Source organism: Chelmon rostratus, chromosome 13, assembly GCF_017976325.1.
Source record: "Chelmon rostratus isolate fCheRos1 chromosome 13, fCheRos1.pri, whole genome shotgun sequence".
NCBI lineage: Eukaryota > Metazoa > Chordata > Actinopteri > Chaetodontiformes > Chaetodontidae > Chelmon > Chelmon rostratus.
In genome coordinates this window covers 12280908-12308373 of record NC_055670.1, presented here as the reverse complement: position 1 = coordinate 12308373, position 27466 = coordinate 12280908, and the positions used below count along the sequence as shown (strand labels likewise).

The following is a 27466-nucleotide window of genomic DNA, read 5'->3' as shown; positions in this document are numbered from 1 at the left end:
TCCTCTGTCTTTTCTTCCAGGAAAGTGGTCGATGCCAATCACAGGGAGAGGTGGGTCTCCAACAACACGTACTGGGAGCTCCGCAAAAACCCCGGCTTCATCAACATGGAATATACAGTGAACCTGTGGTAGCACACGGATCGACACGTCCGTCACATCGTCATCGCACACAAGAAGGCTGTTAACCTATGCACAATATGGTGTTAAAGAGAAACATGTTCAGGAGGAAGCGTCCGTGTGCATGAACTGCAGAGCTGAGGGATGGCCTGGTGCCCAGCAACCCTGCGGAGGTTCTGTGGCTCTGCCGCACGGTCATCCATCCATGGAAACATCCCGTAGGATCACCTTCATTGTGCTTGTCGAAGATGGGTTGTCAGGCCAACAGTCGTACCACTCCTATGTAGATCTTTCCTCGGCTCCTTTGACTTCTGAGTATGTCCTTGCCTTAAAAAGACACCCATACTACGTCTCACAACTTAGCGCTTTTTCGTTGAAGCCATTTGATTTCTGACAGCAGTTTGGGTTAGACTAGTCTATGAAGTAGACATTTTGATTACCTACAATACCGTGCATGTTTAGAGAGCAGCTTTCACTGGCATAAAGCCGTATTTACTGTATCATCAATTATTGTAGAAAAAAAGGTATTTTTATAAAATATCTTGGACTTTAGTGAAATAGCATTATGTGAATTGGCAGATTTTATTTATTTTTGCCTTTTAATACTGTTGAATCTGTGTGATAGCAGTACTCTCTCTCGGGAAGCAACTCATTTAAAATTAATCTGGACCGCATCAGAGGAAGCGCAACGTCCATAGATGGAATTTTTAATGCTTAATTTCAAACAGGGGCTCTCAAAGCTCATCATGCGGTGGAAGGAGAGGTAGGATTCAGATGTAAATCCTGTTCTGGTGTGTTGGACATGTGGGATGTGGGACACACCGACAACCTTCACAGATGTTTTCTTTTTTTAAACCGTCAACACAGATCTGTGGTGGAGCTCGGTTTCTCCTCATAGCGGGATTTTGTGTAAATAGAGGTACAGCCACACCTGCCCTCCCCTGCTCCACTGTCTAAATTTAGACATAGTTACATGAAACCAACTCCTCTGAATCACAAGCTTACATAAATACACACATAACTCCATATACCTTTCTGAATGTGGTGCAGATAAATGTGTGGGTCTCAGAGAAGTAACGGTCTCACTCAATCATCAGATACTTACCTGAATCAAAGGTCTAAGAAAAGATGGAGTAGTAAGATTGTGCAGGCTGTAAAGCCATCTGTGCTTAATAAATAAGAATTAACAGTGAAATATGAGAAAAAAATTCAAGTACAAGGCTAAACACTCATCTAAACCCACCAATGTGCAATCGTTTTTAAGAATTATCAAAAAATGTAAAACAAATTATTATTATTATTATTCAGTTCACCGAAGCTATGTCTTAAGTTTGCATCCTTGTTCTGATGCCGACCAAAATTTGAATTAAAAATTATAGGAAACAACAAAAAGTAGCAATGTTTCTCATTACAAGCAACTGTTTGCTTGCATTTTTCTTGATAAACTGTCCACATTAATAATCAATAATCAAAACAGGATCAGCCAAAAGCATACAGTTAGTCCAGTATGAAACACCAGAGCCACCCACAGGTCGTCCCCTGAAAGTGCAGTTTCAGTATACTGAAGGTCAAACTGAGTAATAGCAGAATCTGCTCCTCTTTTCCTGCAGTATTTTAGATGCTGAGGTCAAACACACAGGAATCACAGCTGATCAATGTGTCTGATTCCCCAGAGACTTTACTGCTACGATCTGGGCTTCTGCAAAGCACCAGTTACTTATTTGCAGTAGTGTGTGTTTATCGCAAAGCAGATTAGTGTTAATGTTTTAACTAGCGTCCCCCTCTTGTGTTACAGCGAGAAAATATAACACTGGGCTTTTTACCTAAACCAACCCCAGCGCACACAAGTAGTCACACGTTGTCACACACTGTCAGTCCCCCTCATTCAGGATGAGGACACTGAAGGAGAAGAAGAGCGAATATAAATATGTAGAATGAAAACTATGTGAAGCAATTCCATTGTGTGCACTGTTCATATGGTACTGTAGATGACAAACCAAAAAGGTAGTACTGCTTTGCATCCATATCCTTTTTTTTAAATGTAATTACCTGCTTTTAATTTCAAACCCCAACTACAAATTCAATGCTACAACTCGTCCGCGTCAGTTTCACTTGCTGTGCCTTAATGCATTTATTAATGCCTCACAAACACACTACTGATAAGAATCCCCATGCCAAGAAGGTATGCCATTAACAACTCTGCACATAACCCAGACTCCACCTGGCTACAGACGATAACTCATATCGATAGACAGCGTTTAGGATTTAGCTGTGAACAAAATGTCTTGGCTTGCGTTTTTAAGCGAGATGTCATGACATGACATTTGGCGAGAACAAAAGAGGTTGATCTGACTGTAAAATGCTTGCAGTGTTAAAAGATGTTCTGCACTGCTCCGCTACTCCAACATGTAACCAATACATTTTTGGTGACCACTGTAAATACAGCACATTTAGAAGATGGGTCACTACTGCAAAAGCGGATTCCTCCGACGCCAGTGACTGAGTCAGCGGTTGTGTGAGGGAGGTCGGGCCAACGCTTTGCGTAGTGTTTGGTATCATAGAGTCAGACTGTAGTGACAAAAAGTACTAATCATGAAAACCTCCTCATGCTTTCTTCATCCATTGTTCTACCTGCATGTCTAGACAACTTAGCCTGCCAATGAATGTTGCAGATGCCTTACTAAAAGAAAAAAAAAAAAGTTTTTTGTTTTCTCAATTGGACTCTCATGTGTGTTTTGTTTTGGACTGACATGTATCACGGAGCACTGTGTCAGCTCAGTTCAGATCTGTTTCCCAATGGGTACCTTCTAAAGTGCAATTTTAACAAAGTACATATCTTTCCATGAACACTGTACACTGCTGCTACATAGTGCTTGTTCTAATAAAACTGTAAAACTCAGCTGATGAGGAGTGTGTGGTTTCTGCAGAAAGGTCCTGTACTGTTGTCCACGTGAGATTTTGAAGTAGTGGAAGGGTCCATCCCAGTTCTTCCCAGAGTTCAGGGTGAAGTCTTCAGATGTCTTCAGATGTCTTGCTTTGCTCGACCAACAGTCCAAAATCCAAAGATATCAGTTTGCAATGATATTAAACAGAAAAGATGAAATTTTTTCCACTATTGAGAAGTTTTAACAAGGGATTTGTTTCATACTTTTGCTTGAGAAATTACAAATTATTAATGGATGATCAAACAGTTTGTTTTTCTGCCCATCAACTAACTGATTCAGCTCTAATTCTTAAAGCCCCCCCACCCCCATTCAAACATCTTGCTTACTGCTGTGTCTCTTCAATGTTTGACCTCCGCCTTGCAGAATGATGTCTGTGCAGAGTTCATCACTCGAGTGCTGTTTTTAAATGAATCTGCTGAAGGGGGAAAGTCTCAGTGTAACACATCAGCATGGAGATGTAGCATCGCGCCCTGAGACGCCCCTGCAGACGGGCTAAGAAGGTCCAGCCCTGTCACAGCAGTGAGTGATGTCTTCATCACTTTCCTGCAGAGAGCTCAGACTCATGACATGCTGTCATACGTTCACTTCTGGTTGAGGCCAGGTTTTTTTTTTTCTAGGACGGCGACAGAATAACCCGCCTTACTCTGCTTTTCATTGGCTTACCCTGATATTCTAACCCCATCCCTAACTAATCACCACTCCAACCAACAAAGGCAACGAGCACGAGCCAATTAGAGGCAGAGTAGGGCTGATCCATTGCCATCCTAGGAAATAAGTCAACATTTTATGTATTGGCATCTTATCTCCGTTGCCGAGGAGTGACCAAAAAAAGGTCAGTTATTGCAGGTTTAATGTTAGCCTATGTTAGATACATGGCAGAGCTGTCATTTCTTTAGGTGTTTGATATCAGTGTCAAACATGGTTTACCAGAAATTTGCTACCATAAAGGACCAACTATATAGCTGAATGTAACCCCACTTTTGAATTATTTGTGATTGAAGTGAATTAGACCACTGATGTAACATAATAAATGTGGGTTAATTGGTCAACTTCTATATTTTAAACTAGGCAAGTTCTTTTAGAAGTTATCTTATTTCCTGACTGTTTAAGAACAATTAGCTGCATTATTTTATCTGATCCTACTAGAAAACTGTATGATTACTCTTGGTCCAAACCTTTCTTGTTTAATTCAACACAGACCACAAATACAGGCCAGTGGTTAGTACATAGAGTCACAATATTGGTCAGAATAATCTCAATAAGACATTTTCCTCAAATCATTCAGCCATACAAACGCCATCTCTATAAATAATTAAAATCAATGAATAAAGATTTTCTTTAATATATTTTAAACATCCTTTTGTACAATCGATATGCGCTTCCTTGCTTCTTTCTCGCTATTAAACCACACAAATCAAGAGTGAATGGACCAGTGCGCAGGCCCTGATGTAATTGCCTTTGTCCTAATACAGCAGGACGTGCAGCCTCATAAATTGACGTGCTGTCAAGTGGTCAGCTCCCACGAGAGACGTTTCATTCAATAACATGAGGACGGCTGCTGGAAGCAATCTGTTCTCTCAATACTGTCCATTACATGAGCATTAACAGAAACCAACACTCATTAACATTTAGGGTTTATTTTATGGTTTCATACACATGTTCTCCACTAGAGCTCAGTTTATACAGATTTATGAAATGTATCACATGGTACTGTGAGGCACATGTTATGTGTAATTTGGGAGTCGACCAGATAAAGACAGCAGGGGTTGTACTGTAGATTGCATTCTGACAGTTGGAAGAGTTGATGCAGGAAAAAAAAACAGTCAAAATAACCTTTCTTTTTCAATTCATTTTCATTTTCAGGTGACTTCTGTTTACAGACGGGCAGATATCTCAGGAGTAAATTAAAAGTTTAAGATCTTTTGTTCCTGCAGGGAAACTATGTGGAATGAAACATTTTTTTAAGTCAAGTGGAAGCGTAAAATATCAGCATCCTCACTAAAAAATATAAATAAATAATTTCCACTAAAGCAACACTTAAAAAATGGGGACAAATAAAGCACTGACAGCTCAAATTCTGCAAGTTAAAAGGTCTCGAGGAAGTGCTTCCTGCTGTTGCTCCTTCTTCTGCACAAGTGCATTTGCTTAAATATCATCTCAAGTAAAACATGACGGTACAAGACGGTAGATTTAGAGATTTAGAATTTTGAGAGTTTGTCTCAAATGCTGCTGTGAAGTTGCCTGATTCAAGTCAGTGTATCTTCAGTTATCATGGAGCACGATCTGCTTGGTCTTGTACAGAATTAAAAAAATATACCTTGACGTCACATCGTCCACGGGCAGGAAGACTGGCGGGAAGAACAATCTACAAGTTCATCATGACTGGACATCGGCTGATATATGTGATAGCGGTGAAGCAGATGTTGACTGTAGTGTTTCACTTGATGGAGGCCATGATTTTGATGTACTGGAGGGCGCTGTGTGCTGCGTCGTTGTGAGCGTTGCTACAGGAAATGCCTGTGCCGTGGCACACGGTGACCGGGGAGGTGGACAGCTCTGCCAGGCACTGGTACTGGCCGTTCACTGTCAGCTCATCTGCAAAATACAGCATTCACCATGTTTATATTCAGCTATTATCTCTCTGTGTGGGACTTCTAAAAACTGAGCTGCGTGCCTGATGTTCGTTCTGGCCGGAGTTTTTTCATTGTTAGTGGCGAAGTCCACCATTCCTGCCATAAATTCATACTGTCTACCTCTGCAGGAGGGTCCACATGAAACGATGCATGTGTGCAATCCAGTGTTACTGTTTGTAGTTTTATCTTACTGATATCAATCTGTAGTATATTATTGCTTCCGAACGCTGCTGCTACGCGTTACAAGTGACAAAACAAATGAGTGAAAGCGAACAACATATTTGTCAAGGTGATCATTCATCAAAACGTGTGTACAAAGCAAGACAAAGGTCATTTTCTGCATTTGATCGTCTCAGCGCATCATAAAAACACTCTACACCCGTCAGCTTTCTTTCTTCGTTGCTCTGTTCCAAGTGCATCTCAGGTAAATCGGGAAAAATGAGATATTAGCCTGAATCTGAACATTTGTTCTCCACAGGAGTGATTATTATTAGTCCTATAGTACGGGTCTGAACCTACAGTACTACTGTAGCTGCAGAAGAAACAACTTAGATATTATTTATTTAGAGTATTTCTATTCATCACCTCCTCGCATCTGTTTTCTTTTGTCAATAATAAGCCCATGTTAATCGTCTGGTGTTTTTTCCAGTGGGGGAAGCAAGGAGCAACGTTAGCTGAAGGGAAAGCACTGTGTGTGTTTTCTTACCAATGTTGAAGTATGTGACCTCAAAGCCCTGCTCCTTGGACAGCTCCAGCATCATCTGAATGTAATCTGTGTTGGGAATGCTCAGCGGGTTTCTCCTCAGCAAAGATATCTTCTCTGCTGACGAGTTCCTCAAGTTTTCAAAGCGGACGCTCGGTTTAGGAGTCTGAAAAATCAAATGTACACAAACTTTAAAGGACGTCGGCGCTGCCTCCAGCGGTCACTTCGCATGGGCGACAAATATTTGACGTACCCATGTGATTTCAGAGCAGCCTGACAGGCTTTGAAGCTTTGCCACCATTTTCTCTGCTGCTGCCTTTTTCGCTGCCTTTTTTGAACTTCCTACAGCTGTCAACACATCAGGCAGAGAGTAAGAGCAGGATGGACAACACCACATCGCAGTCACTTTAAAAGATTTTAAACGAATGTCTCAAAAACGTGCACTTACCCTTCTCTGACAGGGACTCCATCCGACACGTAACAGTGAATTCTCGCTTGTGTGGCGGACCGGCCTCCAGTAAAACTGTGTACTCAGGAAGACGCCATCCTCTCTGCAACGCTAACTCCTGAAATGAAAGGTCAAATGACAGAGAGTAACAAGGAGAGGGAAAAAACAGCTATTCTTTTATTTCAGATTAATTGTTATTTTCCATCCTAGCTAGTGAATGCGTCTGTCATGTTTTCCAAAATTTAACTTTTTCACTTGCATTCGGGCTGAAAATCATCAAATAAATATGCACAGACACAAGACAACCCTTACACCTGGGACACACTGCTTGCATGCAGTATGTCTTACAGTTTCAGTGCACATCTGCAGAATATGTCACTGAACATCAGGTGAAGGGCAGCTTTCTCTCAAATATTACGACCATTATCAAAGGCAAGCTCAGCGGAGAAAGACGGGGCTGGCAGCAACGTTGTCTATGTGGACACTACACATGGGCGAGCTGCAGCAGTCTGCAGATCAGCCGCCGTCAGCCAGTGTGTCCCTGGCCTTAACCCAAGACTGCACACTAAAAGTTTTAATATAAATAAATTCATGTTATGGGGACTTGGTTTTGTCCCCATAAGGAAGGAGAGTTCCCACAATGTGAACGTGCAAACAGATTTATGTCCCCACAACAAGAGTCAGACACACACACACACACCTAAACAAAGACAAACCCCCCACAGCTGTGATTTACACACCTGCAGTATCCCCACTGAATTGGGATGGTTGTTTGTTTCAGCTCCAACACCATTACTCTCAGACTTCACAGGCACATTCCTGTTGGGAATTACATGAAAGCAGTTACCACAGCTGCAACAGATCAATACTCAATACAGACTCTAAAGCAGTGTAAAGTAAAGCAGTTTGATGCAGGTACTGCAACACTGCGCGGCTAAAAGGGCTAATACAAGACAAGGTTTTGGCAAACTCAAGCTACGGCTGCAGCTAACAATTATTTTTATTACTGCTTCCTCAATTCATTATCTCAGAAAATAGTGGAAAATGCTCTTATAATTAACCAAAGCTGATATATTCAGCTATACTATGTATCCAGCAAAAAGTCTAAAAGGTGAATAAATTCAGTTCACTGTCATATAAGACAAATATTCACATTTGAGAAGCTATAAGTTGGTCTTTCTTGAAAGGCTAATTTTATCTGAATAATAATTTCAGCTCTACTCACACTGTTCCAGCATCTATCTGGAGAATATTCAGAGCAGCCTCTGCAGCCAGATGTTTAGCAGCCTTTTTACTGGGACCCTGACCTGAAACACAATCACAAAATACAAACACTACAGATTATCTAATATCTAATACATTACAAAAAATATTGCAGTCAGATTAAAAATAAAAAAAAACATAGCGTCAAGTCACTTAGTCCCTCATAATGGCTAAAAATTAGATACTCCTGTAGGACAAAAAATAAATTGCTGCATTAAACGCTACAAGATCTCAATGTGTTTTGCAATCCAGAAAGTAGAGGTTAACCCAGGAGGCTACTGGAAAGGACATAAAGAAAAATATGAGGAAAAAATCTGCCTGAAAGGTGTTTGAAGATGTAGAGACTGGATTATTTCTCATCACCTCAACACTGAGAGCTTTGCAAATGTTTCTCATCCTCTTCTCTGGACATGCACTGTTCTGTCTCTGAAGAGAGATACCTTGGTTCAAAAAAAACAACAAGGAATATAGAGGGTATATTTAAGAGTATACTGCAGCAACAGACACAACTAACAACAGAGCAGAAGTGACAAATAATATGTTTCAGGCTGGAGAGCTCTTTCTGAATGATCAGCATGTGATTTTCAGCTCAGATTCGAGGCTTCATCCAGTGACAGGCAGCTATCAACACAGCAGGGGTGCGACTGTAACTGACCTGTGCAGCTAACGTCTCCGATTCTCACGCTGAAGACGAAGCTGGGCTGGTGAGCCTCTCCTTCAGCCTTCTCCATCACATACACAGGAAGGTTGCCACTTTTGGTGCCATATTCATGCAGGATTTGTATAGGTGTCTTCCCGGGGTTTGGCCTCTGTGATTCATGTGTATTCAAGCTGCGTGTATTAAACAAGCACACGCAAACAGTTAACCAGGACCATGTTTACTGGGCTGTTGCCATTAGATGGTTGCAGCATACATCTGAGCTGCACATCAGGATAGTTTACAGACCAAAAATAATGAATGCACACGGTAGAACCAGATAACAGGGCAAATTAATGCAGAATAAAACATATACATCAACACTTGTATTTTGAAAAATATTTAGATGCCAAATAATTCGGTCTGAGTCTGAGTCAGGCTGTTATTAATGTGCAACCACCATTCAGTTGTATTAAACTACATGTGAGCTTTGCACTTTACTAACCACAGAAATGCCTCTGCCCCGGCTCTCCTGCCAATGGGACCAGGCCTACTTAACTAACTTTTAATGTGCAGGAAAGTAACGCTGAAAGTACAGCTCTCTTTTTTTAGAAACCCACGGCTCACCCTCTCACACTACAACAGGACAACCAGTGTCTCTCAGTCAAAGCCCTTTTTGTTTGTTTTGTTTTTTCAGAAAACAATTATTGAGACAGAGAATTAACAACAACCCTAGAGGAAAGGGAACATCTTATCCATCCTATTCGGACATCAAAGCAGGAAAATATTAGAGAAAGAGGGAAGTAACACACAAAGCATGCTGTGATGCTCCAAGCCTGATGAAAGGCAGGTGCAGATGCAGTTTTATGGCCTCGTACTTCAGGGTATCAACAAAGACAACACATATGACATCAAACACATCTGACAGCAGTTTTGGGGTCGAGATGAGTATTTGCTGGTAACACAAATCATGTTATGGTGATAACGTTTTACTGCACAAATGCATCTTTTTAATCATCTGATATTCTTCTTTTGGGATATGAGTCCAAAATATTTTTATTCTGTTTCCTGCCGCCTGTCAGCCACTGACACCTGTCACTGTAGCTAGCTGACACATCATAGCTAACGCTTTAACGCTATGCCACCTGCTATCCTGCTTAGTAAGGATATTTGTTTGACATGAACTAGACATTTGTCTAACTATTCTACACATTTAACTCAAGGATTTCCTCTATGACACAGATGACATGGAGTTTTATCCACAAAGTCACCGAGATGCTGTACGTTAGCCAGCTAAGCTAAGCGCTGTTAGCCCCTGTCAGTCAAATAAAAGCAGGTGCATGTTCTATGATGCTAACAGAGGATCTCCGCAGGATAACTACCCATTATTAAATAATAGGAATATAATTTGATGAGGCTGCTTTCTGGTTTTTAACGAAAAAAAAACAAAAAAAACTGAGGAAATTTTCTGACTTCTTACTAAAACAATAGCCAGTTAATATAAAATAGCGTTTCTAAAGTTTCTCTAAAATTCACGTTGAGCTTCATTGGCAATATTCAACTATAAGTTACTGGAGACACTGGAGAGCGCAGTTTTTATCACAGCTACATTTGATATATTCAAGCACTCAACATGTGACACACTGTCAACATGTTAACAGTGATGTTTGGGTCACGTTAAAGACGCTTAAATCAGTAATAGAGTGCGTGAAGCTGACCTCGTGTCTGCGGTAGTTTTCACTGCTGGTGGCTGGTATCCCTCCTGAGACATGTTCACAGTTTACTGTCGTTCAGTCAAGACTCTGTCGCCTTTAAGTTAAACAATCTCAGACGCCGCTTTGAAATACTTTTCTCGGCATCTGATTACGTTATTATGAACAACATGAAGTGGCCTTCACTCGTTAACAACTCTTCATTGACGGCTGGCCGGGGAAATTACTGATTTTTAACATCATATCAACATCCGGGTCACCAGCGGGTCAACTGACGCCAGTGTGTTGAGGTGAAATGTTTACCGCCACCTACTGGTGATTTTATGCAGGCGCCGCCTCATAGTTCAAACTGTGCAGGGCTTCATCAGTACTCAGCTCCTTGACTTGAGTTAAGTACTAATGCCGCTCTGTGAAAACACACCAACACTAGCTCTAACACTACCAGTAAAAGACCTGCATTCAAAAAACGTATTATCAGCTAAATGTACTTAAATCATCATTATAAATATATACCACCATACATAATTATTATTATTATTACTATACAAATCAATATAAATTATTATTATCATTATTGGGAGTATTGCTTTTATTGGTATTGTTATATTATTAGTATTAGCAGCAGTATTCAAGTATTTTATATTATCTTTGTTACTTGATGTAGAATGTTGCACAACAGATATTTCTATATAGATATATGCTTTTATTCCCAGAATACACAATTTCATATTTGCATTTGCAGATTTTATATTGTTTGTTATTTATGGTTGATTTATGTTGTTGTATATAGTCCCTTTAAAAAAAAAAAAAAAAAAAACATTCTCTAGGATATTTCTTATTTCCTTTTTCTATTTTATTGCTGCTGTATATTGGGAGCAAATGCCACTGATACAATTTCCACTTCATTCTGCATTAAACTCTCAGTGTTTTGCTATTATATATGATGTCTCTGGATTAATATTACTGCTGAAATAATGTGTATTTTCCATTTTACTTTTGTTGATGTTTAAGGCTGAGCTAATTGTAACTACTTTGTGTACTGTTGGATGGTTTAATGTACAGACATCATATTCTAGTGCTCAGAAAGAGTCCATAAAGGAACTCTTAATCCTTCACTCCAGAAAAATAGAGAATAAAATAAATAGACTGGACAGAAAGGGTATGAAACATTTCTATCTGAAAAGTAACAAGTAACTAAAGTTGTGTGTTAAGAGGAGTATCAGTATAAATCTGTAAAAATGGAAATACTCAGGTAAAGTTTGTACCTGGAGCCGTTATATTTGCTAAAACACAGCAGCAGTAGTGTAATTTCCTGCCGATGCTTTACATTAACCATAAAAGTAGGGCTGCTTTTCAACTGTCCTACAACTAAATGATTTCACTCTGCTTACTTTAACATGCTTACAACAAGACGTATATCTTACAGGTCTGACAGTAGGAAAAAAACGTGCTTGCTTTTTTGCTTTTTCCTCATATGTAATCTCAATGACACTGGTTACTTTAATGGCATTTATTCAGAACAAGGGGGCAGCCAGAAAACACAGGTCTAAGGCAGAACATGTTGAGAAAAGTTGGTTTTATTTTTGTTGATTATATAGACTTTATCAAATGTATATGTATTGTATGTATGTATTTACACGTCTATCAGGCTGAGAAAATAGCACCAGCCAACAGCCAAATGACAGTAATATATGAAAGTGGCTGGTCGATGCTCACATTTTAAAATGCAAATTTCCCACCCTGATGTCTATGCATCAGCATGTGTATATATTTGTATATGCATAAACTGTGAGCACCATAGTGCATGTCAGGCAATATAATGCAGCCCTTATTTTGTAATCTAGTGAGGAAATAGGGATGGGGTTTGTTTTGTCTTAATGTGCACTATTTTATGTAAAATAATAGGGCTGCAGGTACTAGTTATTTTAGTGATAAATTAATCTGTCAAATACTGTTCTGATTAATCAATCAATTATTTTGTGTATTAAATAATACAAAATAGTGAGAAACACTCATCACAAGTTTTCAGACTTCGATGTGACACCTTGAAACTGCTTTTGCTCAGTTAACAGTCAAAACCCCAAATATGCAGGCCTTTCCCACAGCAGGCTTTTTGACTTGTCAGTAATTGAATAATAATTGTATTATTTACAGCTTTCCTACTGTGACATGTCAAAATGTCTTCTGTGTAAAAGGCCTATTGAATTTACAGGCACATAACACAAAGAACAGCAGCAAATCTTCATATGAGAGGCTGAAAACAGCAAGTATTTGGCATTTCTGTTTGATCAATGAAGATTCAGATCCACATAGTCAACTTCGATGACGGTCGTTTCAAGGTGTTCACACAGAAGAGCTGCATCAAGTTTTGGGTTTAATTAAAAGTGCAGTTACATTCAAATAAACAAGCAGAACAAATAGACAAAGGACAAAATATTCTCATGATGGCAGCATGTCAGACAGTTACTGTCTGACTGATTGCTGGAAATCGCTGTGCTCAAGCGGCCTCAAAGCTTTCATGGGATAGATGTGCAGCAGCTGTATGTATACAGTCATATTTAATCACAGCGGCAAATGGAAGCTGTGGATATTCATTCATGCATAAAGCCTCTGTTAGGTGTCCAGGTCTAAAACTACATGTAAAACAAAACAGAAAAAAACTACATTGCATTGTATTTTACTTGTAACTATGATTAGCTCATAGTCCAACAATTCAGTTCCATATTAAAAAGGAAAAGCAGCCTTATATAAACCGTAAAAATTGTTGACAAAATCATGTGAACTCAAGGTTCACGTACAGGCTTTCTATGAGCTTTTAACCAAATCTCATAGTACAGCTCAGGAGCTGTTCGGAAAATGTTAAATACCGAAGTCATAATTGTAAACTGTCATCAGTGTCACAAGGTGGGAGGAGGGGCTCTGGGGATCGGAAAGACCACTTTCTTCCTGAGTGAGAAGGCTGGTTGAGGCATCTGCTTTTTCACACCGGTGGGATCAGTCCTCTGGCTAACATCTGCGTTCACTTTGGTCAGGATAGACACAAGGTCCCAACCACTGGGGGGGGAAAAAATCAAAAGCTACTGAGAGAAAGTGAAGCACAAAAACACAACAATTACACTTATAGTGTAATGAGTTATTCTCCAGTTTCACACATATCACAGCAGGAACTCAAATCAGAGGTGGAAGAAGCATTCAAGTCATTTACTTTAGTAAAAACAACAGTAACACACAATAAAAACACTCTAAAAGAAAAAGTTCTGCATTCAAAATGTCTAATCTAATCTAAATTCAAATTTCTTTCTTCAAAAAAGTACTTAACATATCAAAAGTAAATGTCTGTATTCTGCATAATGACCCCTATCTATATTATAAGATTATTATCAGTGATGTAATATGCTAGCATACTTTCATTCATTCATTCAACAGTTTTACAAACTGTTTTCGAAGCTAAATTATAAAAATGTATTCATATGTTAGAAATGTGAGAAGTAGCTACTAACTATTGCTGTAAAATGAATGAAGTACAATAAAAAGTACAATATCGCAATACAAAATGTGGCATAAAATGAAAATGCTTAGCTAATATTCAGTAACTCAAAACTGTATTTAAATATACTGCTTGAATGACTGTACTTGCACTAACCTGGGCACCATCTGGACAAGGTTTTGGCACAAGGACTGAATAAACCACGTGCCATTTTTCCTGTCTCTGAAAGAGATGAAAGAAGGAACAGTGGCCATTCCCAGCAGGAAATCTGCATCAGATGGGATGGACTTTTTAACTTCGATGGCGTCGCTGTGAATGGGACTGCGTTCGGGGCCGTCAGCCTGGATGTAGACGGCCTTCTGCTCGCCGGTGCCCTGGCAGGCCTGGATGAAGAACAGCTTGGGTTTTTCTGCCAAAGACGAGCAATTAAATCCGTTGAAAGGTGCCATCAGATCCTCAATAGCGACGGTGCGTCCGTCCACGCCGTACACACTTCCCTCCTGGCCGTGGCTCAGAATGCAACACACCAGGCAGCCCGTCTGACTGTGGTTTCTGCTGCTGAGCTCCCGCATCAAGGACAGCATCTCAGAGCTCTCGCAGTCCGTCTGTGTCTCTACCTCAAAGCCGAGCCACTCAAACACTTTGTGCAGACACTCTGGAAGGCACACAGATAAATGTAAACAAGTGCAAGCCTGCAGCAACGTGCAAACATCCACATCCAGCGCAGGGATGGAAAACGTGCACCAGCCGTCAACATGAGCTCACCTTTATCAACGTTGGTCCCCTCCCGCTTCTGGAGACCTTTTCCTGATTTAGTGAAGTCGTAGTTGTTTATTATCAAGCAGAAACCTGTCTTTGCTGCTGTCATGGGATATGTTCCCAAAAGCTACAGAGACAAATCAGTAACCAGGATCAAATGATTAAAGCAAGACAGGATTCAGTGTAACACTTGCACTTGTAATCCAATAAGGTGAGGCTGAAGGCTGCACATTCAGGGCCACTTTGCTACTTACTGTGTTCGTGCTGGTAGTCTGAGACATCTGATTTCCAGCGGAGGTCTCATTTTTTTGAGAAATCACCAAAGCATCAGTTCTCACTATGGGACAGATGATCATGGAGTGGGAGGGCAATCATTTGGAGTGAAGATGAAGAGACACAATTTGAATAACTAAAAGGTCTGACATGACGTTTCACCAATAGCTCAGTGCAGAAAATACTTTAAATGACCTGTCAGGGAGGCGCAGCTGCTCGTTTCAGTGCTTAAACTCCTCAGTCCGCATGACAGGGCCTCGCACTCATCTCCTCCATGTAACATATTTTGAAAATCTGGGAAAGTGAAACAAAGCTGCACTTAAAAACAGATTTCAGACGGAAAAAAAACAACCAACACGAAGCAGGACTCACCCATAGACGTGTTGGATGAATTCACAGTAGACTGCGCGGGACACAAGGAGAGCGAGCATCAAAGTCACAAAGAAATGTCACGATTTATTTGTCGTGTAGCTGTGTTTTAATGAAGGTTTCTCACCTTGGCCAATGGTTGAAATTCTTTAGAGAAGAAGGGAAAAGGCAATTAGAATTTAAATAATGGTTAAAAGTACAACATGCAGTAATTTCATTGAGTTAATGTAGATTTTAGATTTGGACAAAATAACATTATATGAATCATTTTCCATTTCCATCACTCAAAAGAAACAACTCCATCACCTAAGTTTTGCTTGTTTAATAACAGTATCTCCTCATTATGATGCTCTAAACCATTTTTATGAGAAGCAAAACCACTTTGTCATGAAAAGAAAAGCAAGGATTCTCACAATGTGTGTGTGAAAACTGCTCTAGACAATCTCAGGCAGCAACATTTGCACAAATGCAGACGCAGCGCGGTCAACCAAATCCCCTCACATCAACCAGCTCTGGAGATACGAGCTTCATCCAGGACGTTCTCAACATGTGAACACACTAAAGAGACAGACGTGTAATGACAACTCTGTTTACCTGGTGCTTCACAAGAGAAAGTCCTCTCAGGAGACTGAGGTACCTGATGACGAACACAGAGGAAACAGAGTGACGTGTGAAGCGACGACGACATGGAGGCGGAAATCTGTCCTGGGCACCATCAGAGGGAATCAGAGAACGTACCTGGCTCGGCTCAAAGTGGTACGTCTTCGCCCTCGGCCGGCTTGTTTCTTGAGTCACAGTGCCCGTGAGAGGTGCTGCAGAGAAAAACGACGTGTGTGAAAAACTAGCGAGATGATTTACAGGCAGATTCATGAGCAAACATTACAGTTAGGTGGAAATGGAGTATTAATTATAAGCAAGAAGTTAACTGTTAGAGCATCATCATCTCTTCCTCCCTCTGCCTCCCTGCCGTCTTAGCCTGCATGTGCATGTGTGTGTGCATGTGTACATGTAGTGGGGACATACTGTAAATATGAATGAGTACATTTAAGGATTTTAAGGCCAAGGGTTGAGGTCAGGCATGCAGTATAGCGGCTATGATTAAGGTGGGATGAGTCTTCCAGGGAAAGTCAATGTAAGGCTGCCTTAAGTGGCTTCTTTGCAGCTCTGCTGGTTCCTGTGCTGCTGTCCTTGCGTAATGCTCCCTGTCTGCAAGATCCTGAGTGAAATGACCCGCAAGTGACTCAACGGCAGCCATGATAAGAGAAAAGAAAGGTGCTACAATGCTTCCTTCTATGTCTCCTTTAGCAAAGGACACACTGGATCATCCTTAATGAAAGGGAAGGAGGTAATGCCTTCCCATGATTCCTTTTCCTTATTTAAAGCGACTAACCCCATGCTGTTTTCCATCGAGCTCAAGGAAAAGCTTTTAGGAAAAGACACTGGGTGTAATTTTTTTGCACGATTCGACCGCAGCAATCGCTTCATTCCTGTTCACGCTCTGCCCGCTGCGACCGTCCTCCCTGCCCTTCTGTCTTCCAAAGGAAACCTGCCGTCTCACCCTGTTGTGCTTTAAACTGGCTGATCGTTTCTCTCAGCACAGGACAGACCAGCTGAATTATGTTCTCCAGGAGGTCGAGATGAGTGTCACTGATGTAGTCCATGTGCTCCATCTCCTGGAAGACCTCCAGCGTGGTCTGAAAAGTTAGGCAAGCTTACAGTTACTCTTCATTTCACCATAAGTTAATGTGATGCGTACTTTACAGCAGGGTGCACGTTGGATGCAATTAGCCTGATAAATAATTTAAAAATGTCTTTTTCTTGAAAAATTAAACATGATCTTTTAGTGTTATTCATACAATATCATTTCTAGGTCTCTGATTACGGCTGGTTGCCTAAACACCAACTTCAAACACGGGTTTCAAACAGTGACACTGTGAAGATGCACTCACGACATGATCCTCCAGTTTTCTACGCGGGAGCTTATCCTTTAACAAGAACTTCACATTTTTCAAGTCATTATCAGTTAACTCCTCAGACAGGTTGTAGAGCAGCTTCCTGGAATAACAGAAAAATAATGAAAGCAAATAAAACTGCTTGATGTGTAAATGTACAAAGGTCACTAGAGCATGTCATTATTCTGAGGTTCACTGGACATTTATTTAGCAATGAGGACAACAAAATGCTCTCCCCTCACACAGGCTGTGATATCTGAACCCAGGGTTTTGGTTGGCAGCTATTACTGATCCGATACCAATGCACTTTTTTCTTTTTCAGTTAAAAATCTGTGTACCTCACTCTCTAAAAGAAGAGGTTGCGTGTTCACTGGTTAATTTATCATGTGCAATTTGTCAGATTTGATGGCTCCAGCTTCCCAAATGTGAATATTTGCTCATTTTCATTGTCTTTTATGACAGAAAACTGAATGTCTTTGGAGTTTGGACAGAAAAATTATGTCACCTTGGACTGTGGGAAATAGCATAGCACAGAGCAGCAACTTAATTAATGTATCATCTGCAGGCATCTGCAGGCTGTAACTACTCATCACCTATCAAATGTAAGTGGACACACTTCCAGCATTTAGGCTTGAAAAATATGATCATATTGTTCAAGAAGGTTTATTGAAGTGTGTCATTTTATCATCAGAGAGACTCAGATGTTGTAATGAACATGCATGAGTCAACAACCTTTAGAGCTCAACTTCTGAATGTATAGAAAAGCGCGTCTAAATAAAATGTGTGCTGAAAACGTGTGTTTATTATATAAACCTTGAAGTTAGACAATAACTATAATAAAAGAAACTGAATTTGTGAACATCAGAGTTGATCTACAGCAGACAACCTTGTGTGAACAGTTCAATGTCTCCACAGAGAAGCTGAACGTAAACGCTCATATTAAAAATAAGAGGATGAATTTCGGCTCCTCTTCAGGCTGTAAAATCAGGGCCAGAACTCAGACTGTCAACTTAAACATGTGTGAATGTCTGATTTAAATCTGTACTTCTTTCCCTCTATGTAACATGACTGTTTATCGTTTGTGCATAATTGTTTTTCTGCAGCTACAAATCTTTTTTACACTCACAAACTTTAATCCTCATGCGAAGTGAGGATTTTTGCAAAGGCTGATATACAACCACAGACTTTGAAACTTTACTTTAGTAGCATGAAGCTATAAGAAGCTGTCCTGGGCACAAACAGCCACGGTATATTTTTCATGAAGGAGCGGCTCTTGTGGCTTTGCTTTGGCAGCGAGAGAGTGAGCCTCAAGCTAAAAACAACATGTGCACGAACGAAGTATCAAACCCTGAGACCCCAGATTGTTTTTCATTCCTTTGAACTAAATCACGTCACACTAAAACATTAGTTAGACAACAGTAGGCAGCGCACCTGTACGGGGAGATGAGGCTGCTGGTTGTAGATACTTGTTCGCTGAGCCGGAGGTCGCGGACCAGACGGGGCCGATGGATGGCGAGGAGGAGCTCCGTCAGCAGGTGCGGTCGCTCAGCAGAGAGGTGGTCCTGATTGGCCAGAGGAGCGAAGAGGTCGCTGGCCGACTCCACCGAGGCCAGGTTTCGGCCCAGGAGGTCCGTGCAAAGAAACGCCAGAGCTTTCACCTCGTCCTTACACAGAGCATTCCCCGCCTCCAACAGCAGCTTCTGGAAATCCATCTGGTGCCCTAAAACCAAGACAGAAGGTGGATTCATTCAGGTTTCTCTGTTGGCCTCCATGTGGTGCATCACTCCAGCCGTACCTTCCTCACTTATTCACTTTGCAAAGGGAGAGTCAGACAGAAAGTTCCAGAGAGAAGCAGGAAACCCACAAGAAAACAAGTGTTCAGAAAGGATTTTTAAAAAGTGTCTCATCTCGTGTAGGCGCCATCAGAACAGCCTGAGATACCATCACATGATCATATTATGGCTTACAGATGTTTAAACCATGTGCGCAGGCAGCCTGGTTTCATGTAAAAACGTGCCGCGCGGTGTTACCTGTTTGGAGACGAGTTTTCAGCAGCTCTGACTGAACAGGGTGTCCTTTACTTCACTTCAACATACTCCAGGTACTGTCGGCGATCGTGGACTGCTGATATTTATAGTGTTTTATTATTACTATTACTAGGTAGCAGCTCTTACGTCCGCGTCTTCAAAACAAGTTTTCAGAGGAGGAAGTGACAAATCGAAAGTAAAATAGCGAGCGCGCGCGGCCTGAGGACCAGTAGCTGAGCCGCGTCGGAGTCACCTGTGTGACGCACACTGGAGCCCTCACTGGAGATTTATATGTATATTCCTACTTTTCAAAACGCGTTAACATCAGCTGAATTTACAGCTTGAACATTGAAACATACAACTAATGCTACAACAGAGTGTCAGACAGAGAAGTTCAGTAATAATAATCATAGAAAGTAAAGTTAAAAAGTAATACATTCTTTTTAAAAAACGTAAAATACAAATACTAGATGTTTTTAGACAGTCGAGATCAGTAACCGATTGTTTGCACGTTTTTCTCTCATGCAGTTCAGCGATGACAGGAAGTGACAAAACTCTGGTTTTGATTTCCTGATTCTAGTCTCGTGCAGGCAGAACACACCCAGTGTGGTAATTATATGTAGGACCAGTTCATATTTTAATCTTTCAAATGAAAATGATGCCCTTCTTCGTGTAATTGGATAAATCAGGCATCCTAGATGACAACCAATGATAAGCATCATCCCAGAATGTGTTACTCTACGTACAATCACAAAACAGATTATCTGTGGACTCAGTATCTACATCACATAAAGTGCAGCAGCTGCAGTCCAGTTCAAATCGCAGTCTAAGGAATTCCTCCATGGATTTATTCCTGGCAGGAATTTAAAGTGACCTTCCTCAGCAATCCTTTGGATTGACAATTTGGTCATTTATTCATTTAATTTTTGGTAAAATCTGCTGAATGATGGTGCGTTTGCATTATCAAAGATGTACAACTTAGAGCCATGGTACATGTATTTATTGTACTTAAAATGAACAAACAAACAAACAGGAAATCCTCCACTTACTCTGACATGAATCGTCTTCTGTCCGTCACATAAAAACAACTTCTGATGTGGACGTGTCATAGAGGAACATATGTTTGCAAAAACAAAGGGCACATCAAACCTATTTCAAATGTTTAATCACCATGTTGAACCAGTGTGTTGGGTGTGTTAAACTGCAGGTAGCCATAGCAACAATACAGGTGATACGCAATACAAACAAACAAGCTATTAAAAATGAATAGCAATGTCTTTGGGAAGTGGTTGTGAAATAAAGTGAGACTTTTCCTCTATCCTGTGTCCTGTAAGTACCTGCAAAGATGTTATAGTGGAACATTTGAGCTTTTCAGTGGGGAGGAAAATAAAGCTGCTGTATGTGGATATAATATGAATTATTTGTGATAGCGTTTGTTTGATTTGGGTTTGGTCTTCAGGGTCTTGATGTGTCCTCTGCGTCTCACTCTGACGCTGAGCCACGCCCGGGAGTTTGCTCCTGAGCTGTTGAATCTGAAGGACTCTATGAAGGACACACACACACACACACACACACACACACACACAAAATTAGTCAAAATTGCAGGCAATAAAAGGTAATAGACCAAAACCAAATTTAAAAAGACAATATTGCAACACTGAACAGCAACATTTGGATAAACTATTTCTCAAATTTATATTTAAAATCCAGAACAATGATTTTAAAAGACATCAGGTGTCCACAACTGACACATTGAAATCATTAGAAAACTCAACATGTTGAGTAAATCACAAACTGGCTTTACATCCAAATGTAGAACAACAGACCATATATTTACTCTCTATACTCTAATCCAGAAAAAAGAAAGAAAGAAAGAAAGCTGCATGCTATGCTCAGGAAAGCTTTTGACTTAGTTTGGCACAATGGTCTCAGTTACTTCAAAATGGTGTTGGAGATAAAGTTTATGACTTAACTGCATGCAGATACTCAGAAAATCAGCCTAAAAACTGGACAAAGAAAGAAAATAAAAAGAAAGAAAATTTTGCCAGGGCCATTAAAGATACATCGCTTCTCAACATATGACCAATTATCAAACGACTGAAAACTGCCCGGCGTCAGGACGTGACTCAGAGGGAGAGGACGCTCAATGTCTTTTTCATGCAGATAATCTATTACTGCCATCACCAATACATCAGACAATGCAAGACCATGTCATCGTTCTCCATGATTCACGTGAAAACTGGGCAATCAGAGTAAATCTAACACACTAAAATGTGAAGGTACGAAATAAAGTGTCACCGAGCCAGTTGTTTTACACCAGTTAATCACACAAGAGCACTGAAGTCAAACCCAGCTGAAAAGGTACAACTTGAGTTCTGGGCCAGTTCCCCCTCCTCACTCAAATGACTACAGAACAATTACATTTTGGAAGCACTCGATAGTCAGATTCAGACCCACACCAACACAGAGCAAAGCTACCTGAACCCAGATGGAAATAGCTGCATGGACAAAGGTCAGAGGTCATCACTGATCAGCTCTGAGATTCAAAACTAAACTAAAACTCAAACACACATTCTCATCATTCAGCATCATCGTCCACTCAGAGGTGGAAGAAGTAATCAGATTTTGTACTTACAGGTTAATTAGCACAAAATCCACAGTGCAAACATACACACATTAAAATATACTTAAAGTACCAAAAGTAAAACTACTCATGATGCAGAATATCTCATTTCGGAGTAATATGATTATAATTACTGATGCATTAATGTCTTCATCACTTTAATCAGTTGAAGATGGTAAAGGTGGAGCTCATTTCAACTACTTTATACACTTCACCTGAGGGGTAACATGTAAATTCCCAGCAGGGATCAAAAAAAGCTTCATATCACATCATAAATGATTCATTGATGATATTTGTATTATTCATCTGAACGTGTAAAGCAACCAGCGACTATCAAATACATGTTGTGGAGTGAAAAGCACAATATTTGCCTCTGTGATGAAGAACAGCAGAAGTATGAAGCAGCAGAAAATGGCAATACTGTGAAATTGTACAGTACTTGAGTAAATGTACTTGTACTCTCAGAGTGAAGTTGTCAGCGCAGATTATCTGACAGCTGAGTGAAGCCGGTGCTCTCACTTTGACTTCATACGTTCTGCAGTGTTTGTGACAAAAGTGGGAACAGAGTGGAAAAAAAATATTTCTGTGTTTGTGTTGTATTTTGACTTCTGGGTACTGAGAAGGTTTAATTTTAATTATCCAGTTGTGTGATCACAGCACGTTACTCCTCTTTCCGGGACTAAACATTACTTAAACAGACCTTTAACAGAATCAGGAAACATTAACAGCTGATGTTGTTGTTGTCTTGTATGAAAAGACTCGATCGATGAGGGAGTAACAGCAGGTTCCTCTCCAGTGATCTGGATAATACTTTTAAAGAGACACTCCTGACTGATCAGACCAGCTGTCTGTCTGCTGGCCAGCGGTGGAAAAACTATCCAAATCCTTCTCTTAGGTAATAACACTTCTGATAATACCAGAACGTAATATATCAGTGTAGTATTTATAATACTCGTTATTATTAGTCCTGTCAATGTCGTTATTATGTGACTGGATTATTATTTCTTATTTATTAATAAGAAACATTTTAAAGTTGTGTCTGCTCTACTTCATTTACTTTTGGTAGCAATGCATCATATTCAATAGGTTCATTACATGTTTTCAATGGTGAGTCTTAAGGTGTAAAATAAACACAGGGGAAAATGTATAATGTAGCATAAAACAGTCATATTACAGTGTACTACATCTTAGTACCTCAAAGTTTTTCTCAGGTACAGAGTAAATTTACTTTTAGTAGTTACATTCCACCACTAATAATAATAATAATAATAATAATAAATATGATGATATGATATTATTGTTGTTGTTGTTCTAATTATAATAATGAGAAGAAGAAGAAGAAGAGTAGGAAGAAACAAAATTAGAGAGCAGTGATGTGAGCATGGTAGCTGTGTCTGTGTGTGTGTGTGTGTGTGTGTGTGTGTGTGTGTGTGTGGTCGGAGTCTTACTGTCAGTAATGAGGGAGTGGACAGCGGTGACGTGTCTCCGCCCCAGGCCGTGACTCCTGGACAGCACGCAGTCCAGATACAGGTCCCAGAAGACCCGGGCCAGGTCCCAGAACAGCGCCGTGTGTTTGCTGTTCTCTGACGACCTAAGGAACACCATCAGGTCCCAGAAGGCGGGCACCGTGTCAGCGATCCTCGGGGAGCGCATCTCCAGCAGCAGCGCCGAGGAGGAGTCCCAGCACTGCGGGTTCGCCCGGTGGGCCGTCAGCGGGTCCACGTGAGCCGGCTTCTGGCCCTGCAGCGGGACCGCGCACACGCAGCTCAGCACCAGCACCGTGACCGCAGGCGTGTTCAGGAGCACCGGGGCCATCTGCAGAGGACGCGGCGCAGGTCAGCGGTTTCTGCTACTGATGCATCAGTGAAGCGAGGCTGCAACTTAGCTGCTTTAGTGAAACTCTTTAACACACACATTTCTTTAACACTTCTCTTCTTTAAAGTTCTGTGTTGTAGATGCAATGTGCTTAACGCATTTCAGAAGGTTACCGTTACATTTGCGAACACATAACGCCGACCTTTAACTTATTCTGACTATTATAAGGTCCAAACAGTTGAATTAGTGGATAATAAATTCAACAATAATTATTTGTTCTGCAGATCCAAATCCAATCCCAATAAACGGCGGGATTAAATCTAAATTATAATATAAACGTCGCCTAAATAAAGAGCAGTGAGGCTGTTTTGCAGTGAAAAAAATGTACTTACCACTAAAGCTGGGCCGACTGACAGGAGTGTTGATTGGAGTTTGGTAAAGATGTGTTGGGTCCTAATTGACGTCAGTGCCTCCCTCCTTTGTGAGCCGCGTTAGTACTACCTGTCACGTTTGTTAGTGTGGTCCAGTGGTAATTTGTCTGTTTCCAGTCACTGGGATCATGACTGATGAGTTCCTGCAGTTAATTTATCCTCTTTGTTGCATTATTATTATTGTTATTTTACATGATTTCATGAATTGATTTGCATTCCTGCGCCAAAAGGGCATCATCTGAAGGAGATAAACTAACTGCTGAATGGGTACAAATTGTTATCAAATGAGAAATGATCCAGTTCAGTGGGCATGTGTGACACTGGTGAGGTTTGTTCTGCACACACTGATCAACCTGGCCATCAGGAGAAAAGCCACTGCTCATAAATGATCAATATTTTAATGTAAAGCATCTCTGGTGGGAGCTTCCCGCTATCAGCAAACCAAAAATAAGAAAATATGAGGAAATAAATTAATTTCTTAGTGCTACTTTTTACAGATTATGATCCTGCCTGCTGATTGGTCCAATTTATTAAAGGACGGGTTCAGATTTTTCACGTCTATCATAACATCATTCTGTAAAGCTGTAACCCATGAATATCATCATTATTGATTATGATGACGAATGTTTTGATTATTTCTCAATTAAATAGTTTATGATTTGTTCCATAAAACATCAGAAAATAGACATAAGCAGTCCGACCTCAGAAACTAGGGCGGCTCTGGCTCCTGTTAAAACAAACTCAGTCACGAACATTATCCCGGAAAGTGGCGCATGAGTTACGTTCCTATGCTTTTACTGAAATGTCACATGCACACCTGAACCCACACATAATTACTTTCTCAGTGAGAGGCCAACAGTAAATGTGCTGGATGGGTTTCTCACTCAGTCATTCATTCTTCTGATGATGCAAAGAAGCAGACTTTACGACAATTTCCGCTGCAAGGCCTTAATTATAACTTTTGAATGAATACCATTTTCATGTGCCTATAGAGACACAAAATGTAATGTTAGGATGCTTCTGGAGAGAAAGAAAGGCTGGAAGGTACAAATTATTATGATTAAATGAGAATTATTGTGTAGTGAGCGTGCATTACGGAGGAAGAACATTTCAAAGACAGTCCACAACGTTTTTTCTCCACATGCTGATGGTCCTGGTCACATGGATCAGTGATTGTCAGCCAGGGTACGGTTGCCAGGGGACACGTAAAGATGGCGGAGTAGCTCAAGCAACTTTGAGATTTATTGTACAATTTTATTTAAGGACAAAACATACCGACATATTGAGTCAGCTGTAACGTCAGAACACACCTTATGATGCAGCTGAGAGTGTGTGCAAATTATTGCGCAAAAAATGAGTAAAGTAACAGATAAACAGTTCAAGTGGCTAAAAGCACATGGTTCAAATAGTCGGCTAAAGGTAATCAATAAACAGCTGAAATAGTTAACTGAGGGTAATGGATTACTGGTTTAGTTGCTGACGGATAAAAAGTCGAGATAACTGAAAGTGATTTTAATGGATAAACAGTTCAGACAGTTAGCTTGGTGACGAGGAAGACAGGCTTATTGTGTGGAAAAATTCTGAATATGTGTGTGTGTATTAACATGTCATATCTTCTTTTTCTGAATTTGATTAATGATGGGGGAATCTAATTACATTAATGGAAGAGACTGCGGAGGAGAACAATAACAATAAAACTGAGGTGCCAGAGCTCCCTCACATTGTATTGTGTACTTTTACAGAAGAAATTGAAATATCTTTAAATATCGTATTTTGCAAGATTAAACCAGTGTTTTCCAGCCTCTTTCAAAAGACATTGTGTAGCTGAGGCTCCTTGTTGCACTTCAGATGTCTGTAAGTTGTTCGCAGCTCCACCAAAGAGACATTTCACCTTTTAACTTTCCAGACAGTTTCATCTAGATAACTGTTTTTTAGGCTGAAAGAGGTACAATTATCTCATATTCCACAAAACCAAGCAGTGTATCAGAATTTTTTTTTCTTCTTTCACCTCCCATAAATCATCTCATGACCCCTCAGATTAATCTGATGACCCTTTAGAGGGGCCTGAGCCCTGGTCTGCAAACCACTAGCTAACTGTATATAGTTAAAACTAGCTCCACCTCCAGCAGTAAAATACTGTTTAAATTCTGATCTGGTCATTAATTAACAATCTAGTGATGTCACAATAATATATCAGTAATGAGTACTTTTACTTTTATACTTACATAATACTTCTGCATTTTTACTTGAGTAAGATTTTGAATACTTGGCTTCTACTCTGTGGTTTTGATACTTTGACTTAAGTAAAAGTTTTGAGAACCTTTTCCATGGGGGAATCTAATGCTGAGATATTTAATTGATTAGTATTTTCTAACTGATCATTTATGTAATTTTTCAAAAAAAAAAAAAAAAAAAAGCCACATGTTCATTGGGTCTAGCTTTCCAAATGTTGGAATAAGCTCCTTTTGTCTTTTATGTCGTTGTAAACTGAACATCTTTTTGTTTTGTACTGTTTTTTGTGTCCTTTCTTTACAATTTCCTGACTTCCTGGCGACCAAATGATTAATGGTGACGATCATCTGCAGATTAATCTATAAACCTTCATCATTAGCTACAGACTAAAAAACGTCCTTCCTGTGAAGAGAGAATTTACTCATATGACACTGAACCAATGTTTGAACACCGGTTACATATTTGGAGGATGAGTGTGGGTTTAAGATAAGATAAGATGAAAGATAAGATAAAACTTTATTAATCCCATGCCGGGGAAATTAATCAACTGGTGTGTGTATTATAACCGGTTCTGACAGCAGCACCCGTCAGTCATCCTGCTGCTCCTCCACACCCAGTAAGAGCCTGGTTAACCACACACACTCTGAGCATCTTCACTGTTCGGTTGCAGCAGGTTTCGTAGCATTGCTGTAGGTACACGTGTATTCTGACTTTGTCCTGCAGCTGCAGTTCAAAACCCCAATAGGAAAAGAGCAAATATTAGAACTATGTAAACAGAGGGTGAAGCTGTGAACTCTTAAAGCTCAGTTGGATTAATCGGTTAGAATATAAAAATCTTAAAATCAAGTTTTGTGTGTGTCGGGGCATCAGGTGTCAGGCTGAGCTCAAGTACACCTTACACCAACATTTCTCTTAGTGAAGCAACTGGATGTGTACAGTTCACAGGTGGGTCTTATGTTATTTCACCTAAAAGATCTGATCATTTTTCATAGCAAGTCAGAGTCAAAGCTAAAATTCAGCTAAAACCCATTAAATGCTGC

The 27466-nt window shown here is 40.2% G+C and overlaps 4 protein-coding genes across 6 annotated transcripts in view; 1 reads left to right on the top strand and 3 right to left on the bottom strand.

The window, feature by feature from the left end:
* The window catches only part of osbpl6 (oxysterol binding protein-like 6), a 38109-nt gene extending 35093 nt beyond the window's left edge, over positions 1–3016 (top strand). For all 3 annotated transcript variants that reach the window (XM_041950426.1, XM_041950428.1, XM_041950427.1), the window contains one exon: positions 21–3016. In XM_041950426.1, the coding sequence (XP_041806360.1) occupies positions 21–132 (112 nt within the window). In that variant the 3' untranslated portion in view covers positions 133–3016. The remainder of the gene's footprint in view (positions 1–20) is intronic.
* A 1482-nt stretch (positions 3017–4498) lies between these two features.
* prkra (protein kinase, interferon-inducible double stranded RNA dependent activator) lies at positions 4499–10661 on the bottom strand. Its single transcript, XM_041950907.1, has 8 exons — positions 10465–10661; positions 8765–8940; positions 8072–8153; positions 7587–7665; positions 6847–6964; positions 6652–6746; positions 6402–6564; positions 4499–5657 (listed from the first exon to the last, which is right to left on the bottom strand). The coding sequence occupies exons 1-8, from the start codon at positions 10515–10517 to the stop codon at positions 5500–5502; spliced, it is 924 nt and encodes a 307-aa protein (XP_041806841.1). The 5' UTR covers positions 10518–10661; the 3' UTR covers positions 4499–5499.
* Positions 10662–11969: 1308 nt separating this feature from the next.
* Positions 11970–19502, bottom strand: casp10 (caspase 10, apoptosis-related cysteine peptidase). The gene is made up of 13 exons (XM_041950958.1): positions 19329–19502; positions 18730–19018; positions 17296–17401; positions 16905–17040; positions 16085–16158; positions 15941–15983; positions 15474–15493; positions 15350–15380; positions 15173–15271; positions 14959–15041; positions 14711–14831; positions 14102–14600; positions 11970–13512 (listed from the first exon to the last, which is right to left on the bottom strand). The coding sequence occupies exons 2-13, from the start codon at positions 19008–19010 to the stop codon at positions 13356–13358; spliced, it is 1650 nt and encodes a 549-aa protein (XP_041806892.1). The 5' UTR covers positions 19011–19018; positions 19329–19502; the 3' UTR covers positions 11970–13355.
* A 2608-nt stretch (positions 19503–22110) lies between these two features.
* Positions 22111–23763, bottom strand: LOC121616327 (protein FAM237A-like). The gene is made up of 2 exons (XM_041951064.1): positions 23397–23763; positions 22111–22163 (listed from the first exon to the last, which is right to left on the bottom strand). Exons 1-2 carry the CDS (start codon positions 23761–23763, stop codon positions 22111–22113), a joined length of 420 nt encoding a protein of 139 aa, XP_041806998.1.
* Between the last annotated feature and the right edge of the window lie 3703 nt (positions 23764–27466).

What these genes read in the sequence shown, in the direction of transcription:
- casp10 (XM_041950958.1), bottom strand. Translation starts at nt 19,010, where the DNA reads ATGGATTTCCAGAAGCTGCTGTTGGAGGCGGGGAATGCTCTGTGTAAG. An exon ending in ACCACTTTGAGCCGAGCCAG is followed by an intron (nt 15,984 to 16,084) that starts GTACGTTCTCTG and finishes GTTCGTCATCAG; the next exon opens with GTACCTCAGTCTCCTGAGAG. An exon ending in TTCATCCAACACGTCTATGG is followed by an intron (nt 15,272 to 15,349) that starts GTGAGTCCTGCT and finishes TCACTTTCCCAG; the next exon opens with ATTTTCAAAATATGTTACAT.
- prkra (XM_041950907.1), bottom strand. Translation starts at nt 10,517, where the DNA reads ATGTCTCAGGAGGGATACCAGCCACCAGCAGTGAAAACTACCGCAGAC. An exon ending in CGGAGACGTTAGCTGCACAG is followed by an intron (nt 8,154 to 8,764) that starts GTCAGTTACAGT and finishes ATTGTGTTTCAG; the next exon opens with GTCAGGGTCCCAGTAAAAAG. An exon ending in GGAGTCCCTGTCAGAGAAGG is followed by an intron (nt 6,747 to 6,846) that starts GTAAGTGCACGT and finishes ATGTGTTGACAG; the next exon opens with CTGTAGGAAGTTCAAAAAAG.
- LOC121616327 (XM_041951064.1), bottom strand. Translation starts at nt 23,763, where the DNA reads ATGGCCCCGGTGCTCCTGAACACGCCTGCGGTCACGGTGCTGGTGCTG. An exon ending in CCACTCCCTCATTACTGACA is followed by an intron (nt 22,164 to 23,396) that starts GTAAGACTCCGA and finishes GTTACCCCTCAG; the next exon opens with GTGAAGTGTATAAAGTAGTT.